This window comes from Dipodomys ordii, unplaced genomic scaffold (genome assembly GCF_000151885.1).
Source record: "Dipodomys ordii isolate 6190 unplaced genomic scaffold, Dord_2.0 Scaffold107, whole genome shotgun sequence".
In the NCBI taxonomy this organism is placed as follows: domain Eukaryota; kingdom Metazoa; phylum Chordata; class Mammalia; order Rodentia; family Heteromyidae; genus Dipodomys; species Dipodomys ordii.
In genome coordinates this window covers 3,330,682-3,357,819 of record NW_012267323.1, presented here as the reverse complement: position 1 = coordinate 3,357,819, position 27,138 = coordinate 3,330,682, and the positions used below count along the sequence as shown (strand labels likewise).

The 27,138-nt window shown below is 52.0% G+C and overlaps 1 protein-coding gene across 1 annotated transcript in view; it reads left to right on the top strand.

The window, feature by feature from the left end:
* The window catches only part of Bsn (bassoon presynaptic cytomatrix protein), a 65,673-nt gene that overhangs the window by 32,159 nt on the left and 6,376 nt on the right, over positions 1–27,138 (top strand). The window contains exons 2-6 of the mRNA XM_013028111.1: positions 5,645–6,053; positions 14,132–15,007; positions 18,681–18,917; positions 19,023–19,253; positions 20,114–26,743. Of these exons, the coding sequence (XP_012883565.1) occupies positions 5,645–6,053; positions 14,132–15,007; positions 18,681–18,917; positions 19,023–19,253; positions 20,114–26,743 (8,383 nt within the window). The remainder of the gene's footprint in view (positions 1–5,644; positions 6,054–14,131; positions 15,008–18,680; positions 18,918–19,022; positions 19,254–20,113; positions 26,744–27,138) is intronic.

Here is a 27,138-nt window from a genome sequence, read left to right as displayed (position 1 = left end):
CTCTCTCTCATTGTTTTTGACCAGTTAATAGCTCTAATGCCGAAAGGAAAACTGGTATAAAGTGGGCAATTTCTATGTCTTCCATCTTTTGGGAGCTCTTCTATTTCTAGCTAAGGACATTTTAGTTTCTCCTGTGAGTTTTTGTTGTTTTTTGGTCAGTCGTGGGGCCTGAACTCTGGGCCTGGGCGCTGTCCCTCAGCTCTTCAGCTCAAGGCTAGCACTCTACCACTTGAGCCACAGCACCATTTCAGGCTTATTTTTCCTGCTTCTGTGGTGCTGAGGAATCGAACCCAGGACCTCACGCATGCCAGGCAAGCGCTCTACCACTGAGCCACCTTCCCAGGCCCTCCTGTGAGTCACTCTTTCATGTCTGCCCTCTCCCTTCTTCTCTGCTGGCCTGACCTTCCATGTCTTTCCTGCTTGATTACTGGATCCTTTTCCCCACCTTGCACATCATCCTTATGTCCCTCCCCAGTGAAACAGAACACCCTGAGGCTGCTGGGAAAAGTGTTGGCTTCAAAGGGGCTTCAGTGGTGACGAGGCATGGGATGGAACTGGATTCTGGTGTGTGTGGACACCTCTCATTTTCTTTCCTCCTTCCTTTCTCCTACCCCCGTAGCCATCTTTCGGTGGAGACTTTGATGAGTGCCTTTGAAGTAAGGCCTCCTAGAAGGCTTACCTCAGGCTGTTCCTGATATCTGTGTATACAGTCACCAACCCTAAACTCTACCATTGAGGGTCCAGAGATAGACTGGAGCTGGGAGTGTGGCTTGGTGGTAGACAGCTTGGCCTAGCATGCAGGAAGCCCTGGGTTCAATTCCTCAGTACAGAAAAAGCCAGACGTGGTAGGGTGGCTCAAGTGGTAGAGTGCTAGCCTTGAGCAAAAGGAGCTCAGGGACAGTGCCTAGGCCCTGAGTTCAAGCCCTAGGACTGGCAGAGAGAGAGAGAGAGAGACAGAGAGAGAGAGAGACTAGATACCAGCCTATTTCTCCTGTGAGTTCTTGGCTTCAGATGTGTAGATTTATCATAGTTCATAGTATTGTTGGGTGTTTTCCATTCCAAGAGCTTCTCTGACCCTATCAATTCCTTTCTTTTTGGCCTCCTTTCTCTGGCTACTCTGTTTCTGGAATCTTCTTTTGTTCCCACGACTGTTAGAACTCTTTAGAGGCTTTCCTGGACCACTGCTCTGGGGGAAATCTTTCTTCCCAAGAATTTCCTGTGAACTAAATCCTTGACTCTCAGATAAAAATATCTATGCATTATATAAACGCTATAAGTTGAGCTCAATTGTGTGCAGTATTTATTTTTATCTATTTATTTGTGTTTTTTTGTCTTTTCTTTTTTGGCACTGGGTAGCGGAACTTGCTAGGCAAGTGCTTTGCCACTGAGCTACATCCCAGCCCTACAATATCAATTGAAATGCAAGCTATACTCCCTTTGGCGATGTCCTACCCACCCATACCCACCCATTTCAGCCCAACCAGCTCAAAGTGATCATTTTGTTGTTATACTTCTCATCCCTGGACTGGCTTTCCCCCCCCCCCCCCGGATTCTCCATTTCTGTTAAAAAAAAAAGTCATGAATATCTCAGCTGTATTTTCTCTCCCTCTTATTTCATGGACATGAGTCTCTGCTGTTGCTTTATCCTCAATCTCTATTATCTTTTTTCACCTTGTCACAGAGCAGAAACACTCTTATTGGAAAACCATAGAGACTCTGTTGCCTTTGCCCTTCAAATTTCCAAAGACTTCAGGTAGTTCAACACATACTATTGTTGGGAGCTTTGCTAAGGGGCTGAGAAATGAAGACTTATATCTACCACCGAGCATGCTTTGACCTGCCTAACTTGCCCTTTTACCTCTGGAAGAACAGCCATCTTGTTTTGTTATTGATCTATTTTTGCCTGCCCTGGTGCTTAAATTCAGGGCCTGAGTGGTGCTGTCCCTGAGCCTTTTTGTGCTTGAGGCTAGTGCTCTACCATGTGAGCCACAGCACACCACTTCTAGCTTTTCCTGAGTAGTTTATAGATAAGTCTCACGGACTTTTCTAGCCACAAGCCCCAGATCTGGGCTAGCCTTGAACCGTGAACCTCAGATCTCAGCCTCCTGAGTTAGCTAGGATGACAGGCATGAACCACCGGCATCCAGCTAAGAACAGCCATATTTTCAGACCTTGTATATCTCAGCCTCTGCTGACACTTGTGGCATTGTGCCTTCCAGTGATTAGTTTGTACATCTGTTGCTCCTCTAGCCTGCAGGTTCCCAGAGGATTGGATCCCTGTCTGATTTACTTTTTAAAAATTTATTTTAGTTAAATATTCACTACGTGTTTATAAAGAATATAAGGCTTATCAAATATGTATATGATGTAATGAATCACAATATAATGAATACCTGGAAACCTGACTTGCCTTGTAAGAGATATGGTCCTCAGACCATTAATACTATCAAAGACCCTGGAAAGAATCCAGGGATCAGTAAATGTTAATGACCTAAAGGCTGACATAACTAATTAATTAATACTTATTATTGGAGTCATTTCTTTTCTTTTTTTTGTGTGGGGGGATCCGGTCGTGGGTCCTGAACTCTGGGCCTGGGCGCTGTCCCTCAGCTCTTCAGCTCAAGGCTAATCCTCTACCACTTGAACCACAGCGCCACTTCTGGCTCTTTTCTTTTTGCTTATGTGGTGCTGAGGAATCGAACCCAGGGCCTCATGCATGCAAGGCAAGTGCTCTACCACTGAGCCACCTTCCCAGCCCTGGAGTCATGTTTTTTAAAGCTTCTTAGTTGCTAAACAAACTCAGGTGAAGTGCACATAACTGGGGTATGTAACTCCCATAACTTGGCTCTTCTTCATGAGTCCATTATATGGACATTTGTATGGGTTTTTTGTTTGTTTGATTGTCTTTTGGTGCAAGTCCTAGAGCTTGAACTCAGGATCTGAGCACTGTCCTTGAACTTCTTTTTGTTCAAGGCTAGCACTCTATCACTTGGGCCACAGCTCTACTTTTTTTTTCTGGCTCTTTGGTCATTAATTGGAGATACCTTTCCTGCCTGGGCTGGCTTTGAACTGTGTTCTCAGCCTTCTAAATAGCTAGGATGACAGACAGGAGCCACCAGTGCCTGGCTGTTCAAGGGCTGCTTTTTAAATTCTAGCCACAAATTAAATGAAAACACAACAAATGTAACCACTTGGGAACTATTCATTTAGAGTACTTAGAAATTGCTTTGTTGAAAGATATTAAGGGAGCCCAGGTTGTAAGTGTGTGTGGACATAATCCTGGGCCTTACAGCTCATTCTAAAGATGACACATAGGGGTTCGACTCAAACATTTGATGTCTCACTGAAGAAAGAGGCAGGTCTGTGATTGAATGGCTAGGTGCATGCTATCCATAATTGCTGCAAGGAGTGTTAGCTGTTTAATAGTGGTTCTCTTTTCCAGAGAAGTCTTTATTCATGAGTGCGTTTCTCCCCCACTACTCAATTCCTTAGAAGGGGAGATTGATAACAGAATATCTTCGAAGGGTCATTTTCCATGGACTTCTTCTTCTTCTTCTTCTTCTTCTTCTTCTTCTTCTTCTTCTTCTTCTTCTTCTTCTTCTTCTTCTTCTTCTTCTTCTTCTTCTTCTCTTCTTCTTCTTCTTCTTCTTCTTCTTCTTCTTCTTCTTCTTCTTCTTCTTCTTCTTCTTCTTCTTCTTCTTCTTCTTCTTCTTCTTTTTTGGTCAGTTGTGGGGTTTGAACTCTGGGCCTGGGCGCTGTCCCTCAGCTCTTCAGCTCAAGGTGAGCGCTCTACCACTTGAGCCACAGCATCACTTCTGGTTTTCTGGTGGTTTATTGGAGATAGGAGTTTTATGGATTCTCCTGCCCAGACTGGCTATGAACCACGATCCTCATATCTCAGCCTCCTGAGTAGCTGGGATTATAGGCATGAGCCACCAGTGGCTGACTTTCCGTGGACTTCTTACCGCCCTTCTGAAAGCCAAATGCCCTGCTTTCTGGCTCCTGAATCTTTTTGGCAAGCAATGGCCTTCAGCTGGGAGCATCCTTATCTACAAAGATTGGGGTTCTAGGGCAGTAGGGATGAGGGCAGGCTTTTCCACTGATAGGTATAGCTGGGCCTCTGAAGTAGTTCTTAGCAAGCCTGCCTTGTCTCCTAGTAGCTAGGAGCTAGGAGACCAAAGAAAGTATAGAAGTTCCTGGAAGCCTTATTAAGCATTGACTTTCACTTTTTGTGCTTAGCCTCTTTCAAACAGAAAGGAGGAAAATTGACATAAAAGAACTTGAAATTGGGTCAACGGAGGAGGAATACAAGGGACTGGATTTTAAGCGTGAGTGTTTCTCCTCTACCACAAGGAACTAGACAACTTCCAGGCTCCTCTGTCACTAGGCCAGGTTAGGATGGATGGTGAGGTATCAGGCATCTTGGGCCTAACTGAAGGGCTGGATCTCAGATCACACACAGCTTTGCATGAAAAATACCAGACTTCATAAAAGACCTCATCCTTGGGGCTGGGAAGGGGCTCAGTGGTAGAGTGCTTGCCTAGTGTGTATGAAGCCCTGGGTTCAATTCCTCAGTACCACATACACAGAAAAAGCCAGAAGTGGCACTGTGGCTCCAGTGGTAGAATGCTAGCCTTGAGCAAAAGAAGCTCAGGGACAGTGCCCAGGCCCTGAGTTCAAGCCCTACGACTGGCACCAAAAACAACAACAAAAAGACTTCATTCTAGCTTGATAAACTTGGTTGGGCATTAAGCTAGCTGGAGGGTTCCAGAAGGAAAGTTTGCTTGTGAACACATAGTCCCAGGTATTGACATGACCTTGGGACCTTGGGGCTTTTTAAAAATACAGACTTCCAGCCTGGTGCCGGTGACTCACTTCTGTAATCCTAGCTTCTCAGGAGGCTAAGACCTGAGGATCATGGTTTAAAGTCAGCCTGGGAAGGAAAGTCCCTGAGACTCTTACCTCCAGTTAACCACCAAAAAGCCCTAAGTGGAGCTGTGGTTCAAGTGGTAGAGTGCTAACCTTGAGCAAAAAAGCTCAAGGACAGGCCAGTCTCTGGTGGCTCATGCCTGTAATCCTAGCTACACAGGAAGCTGAGATCTGAAGATCATGGTTCAAAGGCAGCACAGGCAGGAAAGTCCATGAGGCTCTTATCTCCAATAAACCACCAGAAAACCAGAAGTGGTGCTGTGGCTCAAGTGGTAGAACACTAGCCTTCAGCTGAAGAGCTGAGGGACAGAACTCAGGCCCAGAGTTCAAGCTCCATGACCGACAAATAAAGAAAAAGAAAAGCTCAGGGACAGCGCCTAGGCCCTGAGTTCAGGCCCCAGGTCAAGTACACACACACACACATATACACACACACACACACACACACACACAAATACAGATCCCCTCCCCCAACACACACACTAGACCTACTGAGTCAGACAGAATCCACTATTGGGTCTGGTGCTGGGGTTCAAGTGGGAGATACTTATCAGGACTTGGCACAAAGTGCAGCAAATGTTGGTGGGGTACTACTACTGGGCAGAAGGAGGGTGATGATGGGGCTTGAGATGGGGTCACCCTCAGCTGGTAGAGACCTCTGCAGACTGCTTCTCTAAGATGGATGTCTAACACAGGCTTTTCAATGTCATTTCAGTGTATCTCGGCGAGTGGACCCCAAGGAGCCCCTGAGTAGCCAGAGAGCAGCCTCCTCCACCCTAAAACAAGCTTCTGCCACAGCTCCTGGCCGAGAGAGTCCCCGAGAGACAAGGGTACAAGGCCCAGCAGGCCAGGAGGCCGATGGTCCCCGCAGGACGCTGCAGGTAGACAGTCGGACACAGAGATCAGGCCGGTCTCCTTCAGTGTCACCAGACAGAGGCAGCACCCCCACGTCACCCTATTCAGTTCCCCAGATTGCTCCCCTCCCCAGCAGTACCTTGTGTCCTATATGCAAGACCTCGGATCTCACGTCGACCCCCAGCCAGCCAAACTTCAACACCTGTACCCAGTGTCACAGCAAGGTATGCAACCAGTGTGGATTCAATCCCAACCCTCATCTCACCCAGGTAAGCACTCTGTGTGGGCTCTGTACGTTACCCACATCTGGTTACCATGCCTCTCTAGATTGCCTTCTCTTCTTCCATCAGTTCCCTTTTCATGCTCATTTCCCTTCACCATCAGCATCTAATGCACTCCTGATAAGCACAGAGTTCTACAGAGCTCCTAAGGAATTCCTTTACCCTGAACGCTTAGGCAGAGTCCCAGAGTAGCTGTTTGGGGTTTTTTTTTTCCCCGCCTTGGTCCAAGTTTGGCCTAGAAAAAAGGCCTTGGTACCACGAGCTAAAGTCTCACATCTGTAATCCTAGCTAACTTAGGAGGCTGAGATTTATTTATTTATTTACTTATTTATTTATTTATTGTCAGTTGTGGGGCCTGAACTCTGGGTCTGGGCGCTGTCCCTCAGCTCTTCAGCTCAAGGCTAACGCTCTACCACTTGAGCCACCGCACCACTTCCAGCTTTTTCTGTGTATGTGGTGCCCAGGAATCAAATGCAGGGCCTCATGCCTGCAAGGCAAGCACTCTACCACTGAGCCACCTTCCCAGCCCTGGGAGGCTGAGATTTAAAGATTGGAGTTTGAAGTCAGCCCAGGCAGGAAAACCTGTGAGACTCTTAGCTCCAATGAACAGAAAAGCCAGAAATGGAGCTGTGGTCAAGTGGTAGAGTACTAGTGTTGAGCAAAGAAGCTCAGGGACAATGCCCAGGCCCTAAGTTCAAGCCCCAGCACTGGCATATACACAAAAAGAAGCGGGCCAAAGGGGTCAAGTGGACTTCTACCAATGGTTGCTCCTAGGTAGCAGTAGAGCCTAAAGGGAGACAAATTTCCCTGACCTTGGGCCTCCATCTCTCTTTGACCCTCAGCCTCAGAGAGGGGGAAGCTGATTCTGGGAGCAAGTTTTAGGCCAAACCTCTCCCCCCAAGATCACTTTTCAGCAGCATTCTGGGAAGCCTCCTCTAGGTTTCAGTTCCATTTAGCTGAGGAGTTTGTGGTGGTAAAGAAGCTAGCCAGCCTGGTGCTGGTAGCTCACGCCTGTCATCCTAGCTATTCAGGAGGCTGAGATCTGAGGATCATGGTTCAAAGCCAGCCCATGCAGGAAAGACCGGGAGACTCCAATTGCCAATAAACCACTCAGGAAACCGAAAGTGGCGCTTGTGGCTCGAGTGGTAGAGTGCTTGCCTTGAGCTGAAGAGCTCAGGGAACACCCAGGAATTGGCATTGCCACAGGCTGCCTAACCAACCCCTTGTAGGCTGTCTTTGGTGCTCTGGAGGCTGAGTGCACCAAAGCATTGGCTGAGTTGGGCCATTGCATTGGAAACAATTGCATTAGATTGGTTGGCTTCCTCCAGCTCCTGTGAGGGTAACTCCAAAGCCTCTATTTCTCTTTGAATGGCTCTGTTTGGGATAGGACAGAGAGTGGTTATGGGCACCTCTGGGATTATTAGCAGCTGGAGCCATTTGGACCATGTTGGGAAGTGAGGTGTGGGGGGTGGCGGGGAGTGCTAAGTGAGAATAATTGTTCACAGGTCAGGGTCTATATATGCTGGTAGGTACTGTGGGTGTGGGATGTGTGGTTTGGGAGAGAGATAAGTGTGAGATTGTGAGGAAGGAGCTGTCGGTGTGGGGAGGGATGACTCAGTGCATTTAGAGTTGCTCTTAGAGTGTGGAGGCTTCCTGAGGAGGCGTGCACACTCATGATTATTGCATCTGTGATTAGAAATAGGCACATCTCTGCCCTGATCAGTTAGGTAAGTGTTGGCAGTATGAGGAAGGCCAGAGAAGATCATTCTGTATGTTTCTTTCTTTCCTTTTTTTTTCTTTTCTTTTGCCAGTCCTGGGGCTTGAACTCAAGGCCTGAGCACTTGTCCCTGAGCTTCTTTTGGTTTTGCTCAAAGCTAGCACTCTACCACTTGAGCCACAGTACCACTTCCGGCTTTTTCTGTGGATATGGTACTGAGGAATCAAACCCAGGGCCTCATGCATGCCAGGCAAGCACTCTACCACTGAGCCACCTTCCCAGCCCCAAACACTCTGTGCGTTTCTACCACTTTAGAAGGCAGAGGCATCTGATCTCTCATGCATAGGAAGGCTTGATCCGGTGCTCCATGTCTCTCTGTAGGGCATCTCTTTCTTGTGCTGGTCTCATCCTTTTTGGTTCCAGGTTCCCTGAAATGCTCACTCATGCTGTAGCCTCTGCTGGGGTGGTGGATGGGATACCATTCATGGAAACACAGGCTACTGGTGGGCAACCCAGTCTTCACATGCTATAGCTTCTGCTTCCAGGCTCCTCCAAGCCCAGGAACATCAGTGAGGTGGGAAAGGAGCCAGCCTTTAACAGTGCTTGGAAAAACAGTAGAGTAGGAGGGCCTTGGAGCTGCTCAGTCCATCTGCCTCTTTGTGCTGGGAGGAAGCCTAAGGCACAGGTCCAGGAGAAGAAAGGGCCTTAGACTTGCTGCAGACTCACAGTATTTTGGGAAATGAGCAGAACTCTCAGCCAAATACTTCAAACAACTGCAGGGCTGGACAAAATGAAATGCTCCTTTGCTATCTGAAGGTTTTTAGCATCCTCAGGAGCATTAAGAGCTTTGAGACAAGGCTGGAGTTGGCAGCCTTTCCCAGATTTGCTTTCAAAAAAGCATATTAGGGAGGCTGGGAAGGTGGCTTAGTGGTAGAGTGCTTGCCTAGCATGCATGAAGCCCTGGGATCGATTCCTCAGTATCCCATCCATAGAAAAAGCCAGAAGTGGCACTGTGGCTCAAGGGGTAAAGTGGCTAGCCTTGAGCAAAAAAGAAGCTCTAGAGACAGTGCCCAGGCCCTGAGTTCAAACCCCAGGACTGGCAAAAAAAAATAGAAGTATATTAGAGGCTATTGTTCCTTGGTGCCCGTTAAGGAATTGTTGGCCTTACCTATTCTGTAGCAGATTTGCTGGTCTTGGGGCTTGAACTGAGAGTACTATCCCTGAGCTTTTCTAAAAGTTCAAGGCTTGGGCTCTAGCCTTTGAGCCACAGTTCCACTTCTGGCTTTTTGGTAGTTTTCAGAGATAAGAGTCTCATGGACTCTTCTGCCTAGGTTGGCTTCAAGCCACAGTCCTCAGATCTCAGCCTCCTCAGTTGCTAGGATTAGAGGTGTAAGGCACCGGAGCCTAGCTGGATGCCCTATTTTATTGGGACCTCTAGGCTGAATTCAGTGGTGTTCTTCCTGTGAAAGAATACCAACCTCTGACACATTTTCCTGAGCAGTTGGCAGAGGGTCATTTTCCAACTAGAGCCATTATTACCCTTTGTCCCTTGGCGAAGAGCAGATTCCTTTCCCTGGACATGCTTCCTCGTGATGAGAAAACATGCTGGGAGGTTTGGTGCACACATCTGGATGTGATATCTGTCCTGAGAGACCACATCTGTTCTCCACATGGCTACCTTGACGTTATGTTGGCCAAGAAGGCTTTCCTAGAAATGGTCTGGTGTCTCTGAGCTGAACTACTGCTTGGCTTGAAGCTCTATACATGTGTAAAGTCAGGTGTCCCGGTGTCCCGGGGGGCAGGAAACTCAGCTCTATCACTCCCTTCCCATGTCAGTTACTTCCCATATGTAGCCCAGGGGGAAGAAGAAGAGGTTAGGGGGTACTACCACTCCTAGTACAGTTGAACTGTGGACAGTAGCTACAGGGGAGTATATGGAGATCCTGTCTGGGTAGGAAATGTACCTGGAATGGCTACTATGGTAATGGCCCTGGTTGAGGAGGCCTAGCAGTCTGGGTGCTGTGTCCAGGGCATGTCAGCAAGAGGCATTGCTTCCCACTAGACAGAGGGAGGGATCTGGGGACAAAGGCCCATTCAAGTGACATAGAGGCTCTCAAAGCCTCTGCGACCACTGATGAAACTTCTCTGGGTCTTTGGATATGTGACCATGGAAAATGGAATGTTTCCCCATATGGTTTATGAGTAGAGAGAAAGAGAGAGACCCATGGTTAGTGTCTAACTCTAGTTAGTACACAGACCAGGAGTGAGAAGAACTGGCCTACGCCTCTCACTGTTTTTGGAGGCTATTTCTTTGTGGATTATTCCAGAAGGTAAATAATTTCCCCTGTTTGAAACCCAGCAAAACACTTGGGAGAGGGGAGTTGTCTCTTTTTAGGGTTTGTACATCTTTCATTTCCTACAAGAGACCTTCCCTCTTTTTTTTTTTTTTGGTCGTGGGGCTTGAATTCTGGGCCTGGGTGCTGTCCCTCAGTTCTTCAGCTCAAGGCTAGCGCACTACCATTTAAACCACAGCGCCACTTCCGGTTTTCTAGTGACTAATTGAAGATAAGAGTCTTACAAACTTTCCTGTCTGGGCTGGCTTCAAACCTTAACCCTCAGATCTCAGACGCCTGAGTAGCTGGGATTACAGGCATGAGCCACCAGTGCCCAGCTCTAATCCCCTGTAAAGAAAACTACTGAGGTATAGGCAAGGTCTCAACCTTTCCTGGTCTAGTCCAAGACTCTGCTGAGACCAAGCCAGGAATGTTTAACCCACCATAGTCCTTACCCTACCCAATGGCAAGCTTTAAGCCTAGGCAGGCATCCAAAGTGGGTGGTGTGGAGAAGGAGCCGAAGCAATGGCTCTGAGCCTCTCCCTTCTACTGCCTGCAGCCCACTCCTTCCCGGCAAGGGCCAGGGCACCAGATGGCTCGGGGGTGGTGCTGTCAGTTTTGCACAGATCCCTCTTCTGTAGCCAGCAGCCTTGTCCCCTTTCCTCTGCCCCCCTCCAGACCACATTGCCACTTGGGCGGGATGGAAATGAGGAGCAGGTGTTAGAAGGACAGCAGTGTGCTATGGAGAGGGAAAGTTTCCTCTTCCTTAGTGGGTCACGTCTGCAGAGTCGAAGAGGCCATCCACATACTTTGCATATTAACATTGCATGGAAATTGGGGGGGGGAGATCAGAGGAACCCTTCCCCCCATTTATAGACAGGGAGACTAAATCTTCTGAAGTCTTGATTTATTCTGGTTCATTCTAGAGCAAAAGAGTTGGAGACCTAGCCCCGTTTGCTTTGGGGGGAAAAAAATCACAAATGGTACTACAGAATAGAATATTGGATAATAATGATAATATTCCACCTGCAGAATAATAAAATTGAACCCTTACCTTATACCAGCCTTATATATAAAATTAACCCAAATGGCTGGGAATGTGACTCAGTGGTAGAGTGCTTGCCTAGCATGCATGAAGCCCTGGGTTCGATTTCTTAGTACCACATATACAGAAAAAGCCAAAGTAGTGCTGTGGCTCAAGTAGTAGAGTGCTAGCCTTGACCACAGAGAAACTCAGGGACAGAGCCCAGACCCTGGGTTCAAGCCTCCCCCCCCAAAAAAAAAACCCAAAGTGGGTCAAATACCTAAACATAAGAGCTAAAACTATAAAATTCTTATAAGAAACTGCAGGGCAAAACCTTTACAACGTTGAATTTGGCAGTAACTTTCTTAGCTATGACCATCTAAGAAATGACCATCAAAAGAAAAAAATAGTTAACAAATTGGGCTTCATGAAAATATATACTTGTGAATCAGAAGATACTATCAACAGAATAAAAAGTTAGCTCATGCTGCTGGGTACCAGTGACTTACACCTATAACTCTAGCTACTCAGGAAGCTGAGATCTGAGGACTGTGGTTTGAAGCCAGCCCAGGTAGGAAAGTCTGTGAGACTAATATCTCCAAATAACCACCAAAAAAGCCAGAAGTGGAGTTGTGGCTCAAGTGGTAGAGCTCTAGCCTTCAACAAAAGAAGCTCAGAGGGGTTGGGCATGTGGCTTAGGGGCAGAGTGTTTATCTAGCATGCATGAAGCCATAGGTTCCGTTCCTCAGTACCACAGAAACATAAAAAACTGGAAGTGGCTCTGTGGCTCAAGTGATAGAGTGCTAGCCTTGAGCAAAATAAGCTCAGGGACAGTACCCAAGCCCTGAGTTCAAGCCCCAGGACTGGCAAAAAAGAGGAAGAAGGAGAAGGAGGAGGAGGAAGAGGAGGAGGAGGAGGAGGAGGAAGAAGAAATAGGAGGATGAGGAAGAGGAGGACGAGGAGGTGGTGGTCAGGGACAGTGCCTAGGCCCTGAGTTCCAGCCCCAAGATCAGCACACAAAAAAACAAAACTATTATAGGTAAAATGTACATATATGGAATATACAGATCTTAGATGTACCATTCGATGATCTTGACAATATCAGGTTGGCGACCTCATGGGTTATGGGTTAGCTACAGTAACAGAGGGTCAGTTCAGTGGAAGTTCAGAGGGAAGGGCCAAGGACTTTTGAGAAAGAGAGGTGAGGATGAAGAGCCCTGGAGAGACCTTCCAACAGGAGAGAAGAGTCGGAGGAGCCAAGAGAGGAGCCCTGAGGATTCCAGGGGTTTTGAAGAGGCTGAGACAAGGGAGGTCAGCCTTTTCTAGACTGGAGTAGCACTGAGGGGAAGTATAGGGAAAAACCAGTTGGTCCTTGGTATATTTTAGGACACAGTAGATAGATCTGGGAGGGAGAGAAGAGTAATGTAGAAAGAATTGAGGAGATAACATTGCTGGCCTCTTTTTTTTTTTTTTTTGGATGGTCATGGGGCTTGAACTCTGGGCTTGAGCACTGTCCCTCAGCTCTTCAGCTCAACGTGAGCACCCTACCACTTGAGCCACAGCACCACTTCCGGTTTGCTGAGTGGTTTATTGGAGCTAAGAGTTGCACAGACTTTCCTGCATGGGCTGGCTTTGAACCATGATCCTCAGATCTCAGCCTCCTGAGTAGCTAGGATGACAGATGTGAGCCACCTGCAGCTGCCTGCTGACCTTGCTTTGTGTCTCTTATCGAGAACGTGGCCAGTGACTCACAGCCCAGAAAGGGATGGAGTCATACTCATCCGTGGGGTCCTCTCAGGTACCTTTGAATTTGACACCAACAGGGAGGGCTCCTTTATGAGCAGTTTCTATGATGTTTCAACTTGTACCAAAATGGAAAGCCTGAATACAGCCTGCAGCATGATGTCTATGCTAAGTGACACTAAATGCCTGCTCTCCCAGGGAGGGGTGGGGTTCAGAGGCAAGCAAGACAGATATGCTGCCCTCTTTCTGTGAGGAGAGATACCGGGGAATGGGGGATGACAAGAGCATCTATTACTGTACACTAAAGAAGACTAACTACAGGGATGGAAGGGTGGCTTAGTGGTAGAGTGCTCGCCCCGCGTGCATGAAGGCCCTGGGTTCGATTCCTCAGTACCATACACAGAAAAAGCCACAAGTGGCACTGTGGCTCCAGTGGTAGAGCGCTAGTCTTGAGCAAAAGAAGCTCAGGGACAGTGCCCAGGCCCTGAGTTCAAGCCCCAGGACTGGTCAAAAAAAGGGAAAGTCTTGTTGGAGAGCTCTCTCTCTCAGTGTCTTTTGTTGGAAGGTTCTCGCATGCCTAATCTGCCTACCTGAGCCAGGCCACAGGAGAGTCTGGGGATAGGGTGCAGTCGAGACTCAGAATGGAAGAGGCCGGATAGAAATAGCTGGGCCCATCTGGATGGAAGATGAGTCATTAAGGGGGGGGGGGTTGAAGCCGTTTTCTTGAAGAGGTTCTATTTTAGCTGAGATGCTTGGGACACAGCTTGGGGGCTGGAGAGAGGAAGGTGGTGGTGGTGAGTGCTGCAGTTTTAGCTTGTGTGTCTTTGTTCACCTCTGTCCAGAACCGAGGCAGCGTCACCCCAAAAAGCACCCCCACCTGATGAAATCAACCCACAGCTAGAATAGTGGAGGCCTGTTGCCCTGAAAGAGTGAGAAATTACACTTTTTTTTTCTTTTGCTGGTCCTGGGGCTTGAACTCAGGGCCTGAGCTCTGTTCTTGAGCCTCTCCGTACCCCAGGTTAGCATTCTACCACTTGAGCCACACTGCCACTTCCAGCTTCTTTTTTTTTTTATTACGTGGGTACTGAAGAATCGAACCCAGGGCCTCATGCATGCTAGGCAAGCATTCTACCACTAAGCCACCTTCCCAGCCCAAGAGGACACATTCTTAGGTTCCATAAACCTGTCCTCCCCTCTGCCATGAGTACCCCAATCCTGGCTACTCTGATAGCATTGCTTCTCTCCTTAGGTCAAAGAATGGCTCTGTCTGAACTGTCAGATGCAAAGGGCTCTGGGAATGGACATGACCACTGCACCTCGCTCCAAGAGCCAGCAGCAGCTCTACTCCCCAGCTCTGTCTCCTGCCCACTCCCCAGCCAAACAGCCCCTGGGGAAGCCAGAACCAGAGAGATCTCGGGGCTCAGGGGGACCACAGCCTAGCCCCCGCCAGGCTGAGACAGCCAGGGCCACTTCAGTGCCAGGGCCTGCCCAAGCAACTGGCCCTCCAGAGGTGGGAAGGGTGTCTCCACAGCCCCCTCTCCCTACCAAGCCTTCCACAGCTGAACCCAGGCCACCTTCAGGAGAGGCCTCGGGCAAAAGTGCCACCACAGTGACCTCTGGGCTTGGTGCTGGCGAGCAGACCCAGGAGGGCCTAACTGGGAAGATCTTAGGCCTTGGCGCATCAATACTCACCCAGGCCAGTACCCTCATGTCTGTGCAGCCGGAGGCTGAGCCTCAGAGTCAGCCTTCCCCAAGTAAGGGGCCACCCAAGATTGTCTTTAGTGATGCCAGCAAGGAGATTGGCCCAAGACCCCCAGGTTCCGGGCCTGGGCAAGCCCCTGGAGCCAAGACTGAGCCTGGGGTTAAAACAGGTCCCGGATCAGGGCCTGGAGCCATGGCAAAACCTGGAGGAGCAAGTCCAAAGCCTGGCAAAGCAGAACATCCGGTAGCATCGAAGGCTGCTGCCAAGCCAAAGACCACGCTGAAGGAAAGGGTCCTCTGCCCACTGTGCCAAGCCGAGCTCAATGTGGGTGGCAAGGACCCCGCCAACTATAACACCTGCACCACCTGCAAGCTCCAAGTATGCAACCTGTGTGGCTTTAACCCTACACCCCACCTGGTGGAGGTAAGAGATGGGGGCCAAGCCTGCTCCCTTAAACCTTGGTGGGGAGTGGGGGCTGGGATAAGAGGAACATTGGAGTGAGAAAGAACTCAAGAGAGCTGGTCTGTTTGTTTCTTTTTTGCCAGTCCTGGGACTTGAATTCAGGGCCTGGGCACTATCCCTGAGCTTCTTTTTGCTCAAGGCTAGCGTTCTACCACTTGAGCCACAGTACCACTTCCGGCTTTTTCTGTGTATGAGGTACTGAGGAATCGAACCCAAGGCTTCATGCATGCCCAAATCAGCACTATACCACTAAGCCACCTTCCCAGCCAAGTGCTGGGTTTACAGCAGTTGTGGCTGAGAGCTAATGCGATAGAGGGATTATACTCCCATTCCTGCCCTGCCTTAGGCTCCAGTCCTTCTGATCAGAGAATTAACTGGCACCATGGGCTGGGGGAATGGTGCCTTATAGCTTCTGACTAGCTGACTAGTGCCTCCAGGCTTGACTGGGGCTCTGAGCTGGCCCCCCCATTTCCAGCTACCATGTGCATGTTCTTGATGAAAGATGCCAACCTGCTTAGGTAGGCCTAACCTGAGGTTATTATGCTCTTGATCTGTGACCCTCAATAGGGTAGGGAGTTGAAGTCTATGAGGCAGAGGGCTACACCGCAGGCCCAGAGTGGGACCAGAGTTTTCTCAGTCCAAGCCAGCCAGCTGATAGCTACTCTTGATTCTCTCCCCTGAGGTTTATGGATGTTAATGTTTACATATCAAAGCCATAGCCTTTGGTCTCTATATTTTCCCTTGCTTGAACCTGGGCTCTATTAAGAGCTGCTTCTGAGGTTGTTTAGAGATAATGAACAGCCTGTTCCCAGCACGGTTCAGGTGGCTCACACCTGTCATCCTAGCTACTCAGGAGGCTGAGATCTGAGGATCACAGTTCAAATCCAGCCTGGGCAGGAAAGTCTGTGAGACTTATCTCCAATGAACCACCAACAAATGCCAGAAGTGGAGCTATGGCTCAAGTGGTAGAGCACTAGCCTTGACAAAAGCTCTGGACAGCACCCAAGCCCTGAGTTCAAGCCCAGGACCAGCATGATCTATATAGTCCCCTGATTTCTAGATAGAAGAAGCAATAAAATGGAATCCCATCCCTTTTTTTTTCTTTTGAAACTTCCTCTGGAAAAAAAAAGTAACCATAGTGCTATTAAGTGAGTCATTTCATAATTAAGAGTTGTTGATTCCAACAATTTTTTTTTACCGATTTATCTTTTTGAAGGATAATAGTACCCTCTGGCTTAATTTTTAATTAACTTTCTGTGCAAAATCGTGTGGAGGGAATTAGTAGAATTAGAATTGTTATAGCTGCAGTGCCAGTTTCTCCGTATCAGTTGCCAAGATTCCAGCTGTACCCTTGAGAAGCTGAGCCTCCTTTAGGCCAAAGGCCTGGCATTTGTGGTATGTGGGGTTAACCTGGGCTTCCAGTGAAGCCAGCAGCTGCCTTGCTTCTGATCATCCTTAGGATGCTCCTGGCTTAGTGATCTTAGAGAGCCCTGTCTTTCCCCCATGGGGAATGAGAGACAATAATACTGCTCTTAGGTTTCCATGGGAACCAGGTGTGATGCTGCAGATGCTTATGCAAGATGGTGGCTATGAGAGGGAAGAGTTTCCACAAGCCCCTCACAGGGCGTGTGAAGGGATGTTGTAATCTGTTCAAGCTGTTGGGTCTCATGAAAAACACTACATAGGGAATAAACACAGTTAAGTGCTGGGGGAGGAGGGGGGCCTAGCTCAGACACAAGGGTACACACTGTGGGTATCCGGGGAGGACTCCTCTTATAGAAGGAAAGGCACAGAAAAGGGGAGTTCAGGCATGTCCAGGGACAGGAAGGGACATTGACATCTGTCCATGACACAGAGTCAGGACAGATCAGAATGTCCAAGCCTGTGATCCAGTATCTGAGTCCTTACTTCTGGGTATCCTTTTTTTTTTGCCAGTCCCAGGGCTTGAACTCAGGGCCTGGGCACTGTCCTTGAGCTCAAAGCTAGCACTCTACGACTTGAGCTACAGCGCCACTCCCAGATTTTTCTGTGTATGTGGCACTGAGGAATCGAACCCAGGGCTTCATGCATGCTAGGCAAGCGCTCCACCACTAAGCCATATCCTCAGCCCCATTGACTATTCTTTTTTTGTCTGGAGGTTTGCATTCACTTCCCTCTGGTCTAGCAATGGAGCTGAGGGTGTACAGGGCCAGGAAGCTGGCCATAGAGTATAGATCAGGATAGGGTCAACATAACCAGACTGGCACACAAGCCAGTTCCACAAATTAAGAGAATATATGGCTTTCAGGCTTATTCAGATAATAGCAAGCAGTCCAGGGAAGATGTCCAACATCCAGTAGAGTCTATCTGGTCTTTCTGGGTCTACAAAGTATACTAGCTGGCGTGCCTTGTTCCTGTGAGCTCTCAACTCCCTTCCCCTTTCTCACCCTAAAATGATACTCTAAGTTACCAAGTTCCATCTACTACCTGCACATCTGGAAGACAAAGGGAATAGATAGATGATCAAGGGTGGCGGTAGGGGCATGCTGGTTTGGGAGTGGATCAGAAGAGACTAAATTAAAAAAATTAGGACCTCAGCAACTATGTTCCAGCCCCTCGTCACAGACATTTGACATAGCCTGCCTTCCATCTATCGCTCAGAAGACCTGGACCTGGGCCAGGTCTCTCCTGGATCCACCCCTCCCAGCCCCAGTTCCTTGTACATTTTTCTTCCAACTCCCAGAGAGCTAAGAGAAGGGCCTCCAGCAGCCAGGTCAAGGGCTTATTTTTAGCTTTTACTTCACACACCGCCTCCTGCCCTCCCTTTCTTGCTGCTTGCTATAGCAGAACTAGGAGCAACAGAGCCACCAGGCAGCCTTTTCTGCAACCTGGCTGCCTCCATAAATAGAGCTGTGAGGGAGCAAAGTCCCAAAAAGCTTGTGATCGTAGGTGAAATACTCTGCTGAGGGTTCTACCTTCAGCTCAGGTAAGCAGGTCTTTGTAGGGGCTGTGTTCTTGGAATTAATCTATACCACGCTTCCAAGGTGCCCTTGTTTCAGTTAGATCATTGCTTCCGGGGCAAGTCTGCAGCCGAAAGGTGGGGGTCAGGGGCTTACCCAGTCACCAGTGGGGGCTAAGGGAGATGAGTCAACTTCAAGAGGCGTTTTCATTTGTGTCCATCCTGGGGTTTGAACTCAGGGCCTAGCCACTGTCCCTGAGCTTTTGTTGGCAAGGTTAGCGCTCTACCACATGAGCCATAGCTCAACTTCTTGCTTATTTGGTGTTTCATTGGCAATAAGAGTCTCACAGAATTTCCTGCCTGAGCTGGCTTTGAACCATGATCCTCACATCTCAGCAGGGATTACAGACGTGAACCACTAGTCCCTTGTGTGCTCTCTTCTCCCCACTCCTCCCGACTTTGTGCAAGTACTGAGGCTTGAACTCAGGGCCTGGGAACCATCCCCTACCATTTGAGCCACAGCTGCACTTTCAGCTTTTTGCTGTTGAACTGGAGATTAAATCTCATGGACTTTCCTTCCAATCACACTCCTCAGATCTCAGCTGCTTGGAGTAGCTTGAATTCTAGGCAGGAGCCACCAGGGCCTGGTGTTGGTCTTGGTGATTTTTCATCATCCTTCCTTCTGTTTCCTTGCAGAAAACAGAGTGGCTCTGTCTGAACTGCCAAACTAAGCGGCTACTGGAGGGAGGGCTGGGAGAGCCGACTCCATTGCCGCTGCCCACCCCACAGCAGCCCCCTACGGGAACCCCTCCTCGTGCAGCTGGAACAGCCCCTCTGAAGCAGAAAGGGCCACCCACCGTGGCCCAGCCATCAGGCCCGCTGACTGCCAAGACCAGCCCCCTACCCACCAAGGCCAGCCCCCAGCCTACCAAGGCCAGCCCCCAGCCTACCAAGGCCACGCCCCAGCCTACCAAGGCCACGCCCCAGCCTACCAAGGCCACGCCCCTGCCTACCAAGACCAGCCCCGTGCCTACCAAGGCCAGCGTCCAGGCCAAGCCACCCAGGGCTTCTGAACCCAGCAAGACCTCAAGCAGTGCCCAGGAAAAGAAGACAGGAGTCCCTGCAAAAGCTGAGCCTGTGCCGAAGCCACCTCCAGAGCCCACCATGCCCCCTGGAACTCCTAAAGGAAAGAGTGGGGTGAGAAGGACAGAACCTGTCTCTACTGTCATCAAGGCTGGTCTAGAAGCGCCCAAGGGAGGGGAAGCAGAGGTCAGTTCCCTACTTCCCAGAGAACCTAGCTTTCAGATGGGACGGTCTGGGATAGGATTTCTCTTCCTGGAGGGCTGAGGGGTACAGCTAGGATAGACTGTGGGTGCTATAGAGGAGAGCAAGGACACCCCAGAAAAAGAAAAGCCTAGATTAAGCTTGGATAGGCCCAGTGACTCCAAGATCAAGACGGGTCTTGAGTCTGACACCTTGTATGCTTTGCTGAGTTTGATGCTCTTTTATGTTGTTGTTGTGTGTGCCAGTCTTGGGGCTTGACCTCAGGGCCTGAGTACTGTCCCTGAGCTTTTATTCTCTTGTGCTTTACCACTTGAGCCCCAGCTGCACTTCCAGCTTTGGGGTGGTTCATTGGAGCTAAGAGTCTCATGGACTTTCCCGACCTGGCTAGCTTCAAACCTCAATCATCAGATCTCCTGCATAGGTAGGATTACAGGAGTGAGCAGCTAGGACCTAGGGATGGTCTTTTATCTAGTTAAAATTTCTCACTGAAGGTCTAGGACTGCTTGGGGCTTACCATGGCACCTGTAAATCCTTCAATGCCAGAGAGATAAGGTCATTAGTAGGCTTTAAACCATGGGTGGAGAACATTTGGCCCATCTAAGACCCTCAAAACCATTTGGCATTTGGTGAGACCAACGTGTATGCTTCTTGTGTGCTTTCTGTTGGCTGCCTGTGTTGATAGATCTGTATGACCCACCGATGTCACAAATATCCAAATGGCCATAAGCAGAAAATAGGTTCCTCATCCCTTACAACCTTTGGGAGGTGGAGGGGCCCTTCCCTAAGGCCCTGGGGGTTGACAGAGAGGGCTGGGAGTCAGTGTCTGCTTCTCCCCTTTGCTGCAGGAACCAGTCAGCAAGCCTTACTCTCAGGACCTGTCTCGGAGCCCACAGAGCCTCAGCGACACGGGCTATTCCTCTGACGGTGTGTCTAGCTCCCAGAGTGAGATCACAGGTGTTGTGCAGCAGGAGGTGGAGCAACTTGACAGTGCCGGGGTGTCAGGGCCACGCCCTCCCAGCCCCTCGGAGCTGCACAAGGTGGAGAGCAGCATGCGGCCTTTGCTGGAGGCCAAGGCGGTGGCCCCGAGTGGGAAGCCGAGCAAACCACCCAGCGGCAGCACGGTGGAGGAGCAGAAGCGCCGGCCTCACTCCTTATCCATCATGCCTGAGGCCTTCGACTCGGATGAGGAGCTGGGGGATATACTGGAGGAAGAGGAAGATTCCCTAGAATGGGGTCACCAGAGAGATCAGCAGGACACAGCTGAGTCCTCAGATGACTTCGGTAGTCAGCTGAGGCATGACTATGTAGAAGACAGCAGCGAAGGTGGCCTGTCCCCTCTCCCACCCCAGCCTCCAGCCAGGGCCACAGAGCTGACTGATGAAGAATTTATGCGACGGCAGATCCTAGAGATGAGTGCTGAGGAAGACAACCTGGAGGAGGAGGAGGACACTGCCATCTCCAGGCCCGGCTTGGCTAAACACGGTACCCAGAAAGGTAGTTCCCGGCCTAGGCCCGAGCCCAGCCAAGAGCCAGCAGCAGCAGCACCGCCCAAGCGGCGTCTGCCCCACAATGCTACCACGGGTTATGAGGAACTGCTGTCTGAGGGCGACCCAGCAGAAGCCACCGATGGCACCCTGCAGGGTGGCCTGCGTCGCTTCAAGACCATTGAGCTCAATAGCACAGGGAGCTATGGCCATGAGCTAGATCTGGGCCAAGGCCCCGATGCCAGTCTGGACAGGGAACCCGAGCTGGAGATGGAAAGCTTGACCGGTTCACCCGAGGACCGCTCCCGGGGGGAGCACTCCTCTACACTGCCTGCCTCGACCCCCAGCTACACATCAGGCACTTCGCCCACTTCCCTTTCTTCCCTGGAGGAGGACAGCGACAGCAGTCCCAGCCGCCGGCAGCGACTGGAAGAAGCCAAGCAGCAACGCAAGGCCCGACATCGTTCCCATGGACCCCTGCTGCCCACCATCGAAGACTCCTCCGAAGAGGAGGAGCTGCGGGAGGAGGAAGAGCTGCTGCGGGAGCAGGAGAAGATGCGGGAGGTGGAACAGCAGCGCATCCGGAGCACAGCCCGCAAGACCCGACGGGACAAGGAAGAACTCAGGGCCCAGCGACGCCGGGAGCGTTCCAAGACCCCACCCAGTAACTTGTCCCCCATCGAAGATGCGTCTCCCACAGAGGAACTGAGGCAGGCGGCCGAGATGGAGGAGTTACACCGCTCCTCCTGCTCTGAGTACTCCCCCTCTCCCTCCCTCGATTCGGAGGCTGAGACCCTGGATGGCGGCCCCTCTCGATTGTATAAATCGGGCAGTGAGTACAACCTGCCCACCTTTATGTCTCTCTACTCCCCAACAGAGATGCCCTCAGGCAGTGCAGCGACCCCCAGTTCCGGACGGCCCCTCAAAAGCGCCGAGGAGGCCTATGAGGAGATGATGAGAAAAGCTGAGTTGCTCCAGCGCCAACAAGGCCAATTGTCAGCAGCCCGAGGACCCCATGGGGGCCCCCCTCAATCCACAGGCCCCCGGGGCCCAGGATCCTTTGAATACCAAGACACCCCAGACCGTGATTATGGCAGGGCCACCCCGTCAGCCTCAGAGGGCACAGCTGCCAACCTGGGAGCCACTGTGTACGAGGAGATTCTCCAGACGTCACAGAGCATCACGCGCATGCGCCAGGCCTCTTCTCGGGACCTGGCCTTTGCTGAGGACAAGAAGAAAGAGAAGCAGTTTCTGAATGCAGACAGTGCGTACCTGGACCCCATGAAGCAAAATGGTGGCCCACTGACCCCTGGGACCAGTCCCACCCAGCTCGCGGCTCCCGTGTCTTTCTCCACTTCCACTTCCTCTGACACTACTGGAGGCCGAGTTATTCCTGATGTCCGGGTCACTCAGCATTTTGCAAAAGAGCCTCAGGATCCCCTCAAGCTGTACAGCTCTCCTGCCTCCCCCAGTTTAGCCTCCAAGGAGGTAGGGATGTCTTCCCAGGGTCCTGGGACCCCAGCCACTACAGCTGTAGCTCCTTGTCCCCCAACCCTCCCACGAGGATTTGTAACTCCACCCACCCCAGCTGACTTGGACCACAGTGCTTCACCCTCTTCCACAGCCCACAGCTATGGACAGACCCCAACCACTGCAAACTATGGGTCTCAAACAGAGGAGCTATCCCAGGCTCCCAGTGGCCCTGTGCTAGGAGGATGGGCCACCAGAGAGAAGCCTGCCAGTGGGATTGATGGAGAGGTTGGTACTCACCAACCTTCCCGGGCCTATTCCTACTTTGCAGGATCGAGTCCACCTCTCTCTCCATCTTCTCCCTCAGATAGCCCCACTTTCTCTCCAGGGAAGCTGGGAAGGGCCACAGCTGAGTTTTCCACACAGACGCCAAGCCCGACCCCCGCCTCGGACATGCCCCGGAGCCCTGGGGCACCCACTTCCTCTCCCATGGTACCCCAAGGGACACAAACGCCACACCGACCCAGCACACCACGCCTGGTGTGGCAGCAGTCATCTCAAGAGGCTCCCATTATGGTCATCACGCTCGCATCGGATGCCTCCAGCCAGACCAAGATGGTACATGCCAGTGCCTCCACCTCCCCACTGTGCTCACCTACAGACACCCAACCCACCAGCCACAGTTACAGCCAGACCACACCTCCAACAGGGTCTCAGCTGCCCCCGGAGCCACCCGGGCCGCCTGGCTTCCCACGAGCACCGAGCACTGGTGCCGATGGGCCCCTGGCGCTATATGGTTGGGGGGCTCTCCCAGCTGAAAACATTTCCCTGTGTCGGATCTCTTCTGTCCCTGGGACCTCGCGAGTTGAGCCAGGGCACAGGCTCCCTGGCAGTGCGGTGGTAGACCTCCGCACGGCTGTCAAACCCACACCGATCATCCTCACGGACCAAGGCATGGATCTGACCTCGCTAGCTGTGGAAGCAAGGAAGTATGGCCTGGCCTTGGATCCGATTCCAGGAAGGCAGTCGACCACGGTACAGCCTTTGGTTATCAATCTGAATGCCCAAGAACAGACCCATACTTTTCTAGGCACTGCCACCACCGTGAGCATCACTATGGCTTCATCTGTCCTCATGGCTCAGCAAAAGCAACCAGTGGTCTACGGAGACCCCTTCCAGAGCCGGCTTGACTTTGGCCAAGGTTCAGGGAGCCCTGTATGCCTGGCACAGGTCAAGCAAGTCGAACAGGCTGTCCAAACAGCTCCATATAGAAGTGGCCCCCGGGGAAGACCCAGGGAGGCCAAGTTTGCCAGATATAATCTGCCCAACCAGGTAGCACCCCTGGCCAGAAGAGATGTTTTGATTACCCAGATGGGCACTGCCCAGAGCGTTAGCCTCAAACCAGGATCAGTGCCAGAGCCTGGTGCCGAGCCACACCGGGCCACGCCCGCAGAGCTGCGGCCACATGCTCTGCCAGGTGCCAGGAAGCCACACACCATGGTGGTACAGATGGGAGAGGGTACAGCGGGCACAGTAACCACCCTGCTCCCAGAGGAGCCAGTGAGTGCCCTGGACCTCACTGGCATGAGGCCCGAGAGCCAGTTAGCATGCTGTGACATGGTCTACAAGTTTCCCTTTGGTAGTAGCTGCACTGGTACCTTCCACCACCCCCCCAGTGCACCCGAGAAGAGTGTGGCAGATGCTGCCCCCCCTGGCCAAAGCAGTGGCCCCTTCTATACTCCCCGAGATCCTGAGCCCGATGAACATCCCAGCTACCGGGCACGTGAAGAACAGAGGCCCTACCCGCAGGGCCTCCCGGGCAGATTATACTCCTCCATGTCTGACACCAATCTGGCTGAAGCTGGCCTCAACTACCATGCACACAGGATCGGACAGCTCTTCCCGGGCCATGGACGTGAATCCGCTGTGGATCTCAGTTCGTTGAAACATTCCTACAGCCTGGGCTTTGCAGATGGACGCTACCTAGGGCAGGGCTTGCAGTATGGCTCGTTCACAGACCTGCGCCATCCCACAGATCTCTTGGCTCACCCTCTCCCCATGCGACGCTACAGCTCGGTGTCAAACATCTACTCCGATCACAGGTATGGTCCACGGGGCGATGCAGTTGGCTTTCAGGAGGCCAGCCTGGCCCAGTACAGTGCCACGACAGCCCGAGAGATCAGCCGCATGTGCGCGGCCCTCAACTCCATGGACCAGTATGGCGGGCGGCATGGCCCTGGCAGTGGTGGCCCTGATCTTGTGCAGTACCAGCCTCAGCATGGACCTGGGCCCAGTGCCCCTCAGGGGCTGGCTCCCCTAAGACCTGGCCTCCTTAGCAACCCCACTTTCCCAGAAGGCCACCCGAGCCCTGGAAGCCTGGCCCAGTATGCGCCAACAGCAGGCCAGGGTGCAGCAGTGAGACAGTTGTTGCCATCCACAGCCACGGTGCGTGCAGCCGATGGCATGATCTACTCGACTATCAACACTCCAATTGCTGCGACCCTACCCATCACCACCCAGCCTGCCTCCGTCCTGAGACCCATGGTGCGCAGCGGCATGTACCGCCCTTATGCATCAGGTGGAGTCACAGCCGTGCCACTCACCAGCCTGACCCGTGTGCCCATGATTGCCCCTCGGGTACCTCTGGGGCCTGCAGGCTTATACCGATACCCTGCACCAAGTAGATTCCCTATTGCTTCTGGTGTCCCACCAGCTGAGGGACCGGTCTATCTGGGAAAACCTGCAGCTGCCAAAGCCCCAGTGACAGGAAGTGCATCTCGACCAGAGCTGCCCGCAGGGGCTGCACGGGAAGAACCACTTTCGACACCTGCTTCTACTTCCACCAAGGAAGCCCCAGTGGCTCCTACCCCTGCCCCACCAGCTGGTCAAAAGCCACCAGCCGTAGATGCTGCTGTTGCTGGGGCCAGTAGCCGACCTGGACTTGAGAAGGAGGAAGGCTCTCAGGAAGAGCGGCAGCGGAAGCAACAGGAACAGCTGCTGCAGCTGGAGCGGGAACGGGTGGAGTTGGAGAAGCTGCGACAGCTGCGGCTGCAGGAGGAGCTGGAGCGGGAGAGGGTCGAGCTGCAGAGGCATCGGGAGGAAGAGCAGCTGCTGGTGCAGCGCGAGTTGCAAGAGCTGCAGACCATCAAGCACCACGTGCTGCAGCAGCAGCAAGAAGAACGCCAGGCTCAGTTCGCCCTGCAACGCGAACAGCTCGCGCAGCAGCGCCTGCAGCTGGAGCAGATCCAGCAGCTGCAGCAGCAGCTGCAGCAGCAGCTTGAGGAACAGAAGCAGCGGCAGAAGGCACCCTTCCCTCCAGCCTGCGAAGCACCCAGCCGAGGGCCTCCACCAGCTGCTACCGAGCTGGCTCAGAATGGCCAGTACTGGCCGCCTCTGACCCATGCAGCCTTCATTGCTGTAGCAGGGACAGAGGGTCCTGGGCAGCCTCGTGAACCCATGCCACACCGAGGACTCCCCAGCTCGGCTTCAGACATGTCGCTACAAACTGAGGAACCTTGGGAGGCCAGCCGCAGTGGCATCAAGAAACGGCATTCCATGCCCCGCCTGAGGGATGTGTGCGAGCCGGAGTCAGGGCCTGAGCCGAGCACGGTCAAGAGAATCGCAGACAGCAGTGTGCAAACCGATGATGAAGATGGGGAAGGCCGCTACCTCCTGACGCGGAGGCGCAGGACACGCAGGAGTGCTGATTGCAGCGTGCAGACAGATGACGAGGATAACGCCGAGTGGGAGCAACCCGTTCGCCGCCGGAAGTCCCGCCTTTCCCGTCACTCCGACTCCAGTGCTGACAGCAAGCACGAGGCCACTGCCTCTTCCTCCACTGCCGCCACCGCTGCCAGGGCCATGAGCAGCGTGGGCATCCAGACCATCAGCGATTGCTCCGTGCAGACGGAGCCTGACCAGCTGCCCAGGGTCTCTCCAGCCATTCGTATCACCGCCGCCACCGACCCCAAGGTGGAGATTGTCAGGTACATATCAGCACCCGAGAAGACCGGGCGTGGGGAGAGCCTGGCCTGCCAGACGGAGCCCGATGCGCAGGCCCAAGGTCTGGCTGGCACACAACTCGTTGGGCCAACTGCCATCAGCCCTTACCTGCCCGGTATTCAGATCATCACGCCAGGAGCCCTGGGCAGATTTGAGAAAAAGAAGCCAGATCCTTTGGAGATTGGGTACCAAACGCACCTGCCCCCGGAGTCTCTGTCACAGCTTGTGAGTCGTCAGCCTCCTAAATCTCCCCAGGTTCTGTACTCGCCAGTCTCCCCCCTGTCCCCACATCGGCTCCTGGATACCTCCTTTGCTTCCAGTGAGAGGCTGAACAAGGCTCACGTGAGTCCCCAGAAGCACTTCACGACCGACAGCGCTCTCCGCCAGCAGACGCTGCCTCGTCCCATGAAGATCCTGCAGCGGTCCTTGTCTGACCCTAAACCCCTCAGCCCCACCGCCGAGGAATCTGCCAAAGAGAGATTCTCCCTCTACCAGCACCAGGGGGGACTGGGTGGCCAGGTATGGGCACCGGGGTTGGTCTAGGGTGGGACAGGGGTCTCTAATCTAATAGCCTGAGAGGGCTTCAGAGGGAGGGGTTTCTTTTGGGGGGTGGGAATGGAGTCATCTTTTGTTCCAGAAGCCCAGGGGAAGGAGTTGAGGAATAGATCTCCTTGGTGCACATCTGATAGATCCTGGCAAGAACAAACTGGACAAATATAGACGCACACAGGCCCACTCAGCCATCCATATAGACCTCCCTGTGGAAACCTCAGCCTCTCCTGAGCCCTGTCCCTAGTCTAATCCTGCCACCTCTCCTTTCAGACCTCCTCAGCTCTCATAGTCTTGGTACCTTGCACCTTGAATCACATTTATAGATGTTTCTTTAAGGGATCAGTAACCCAATTCTAGCGAGG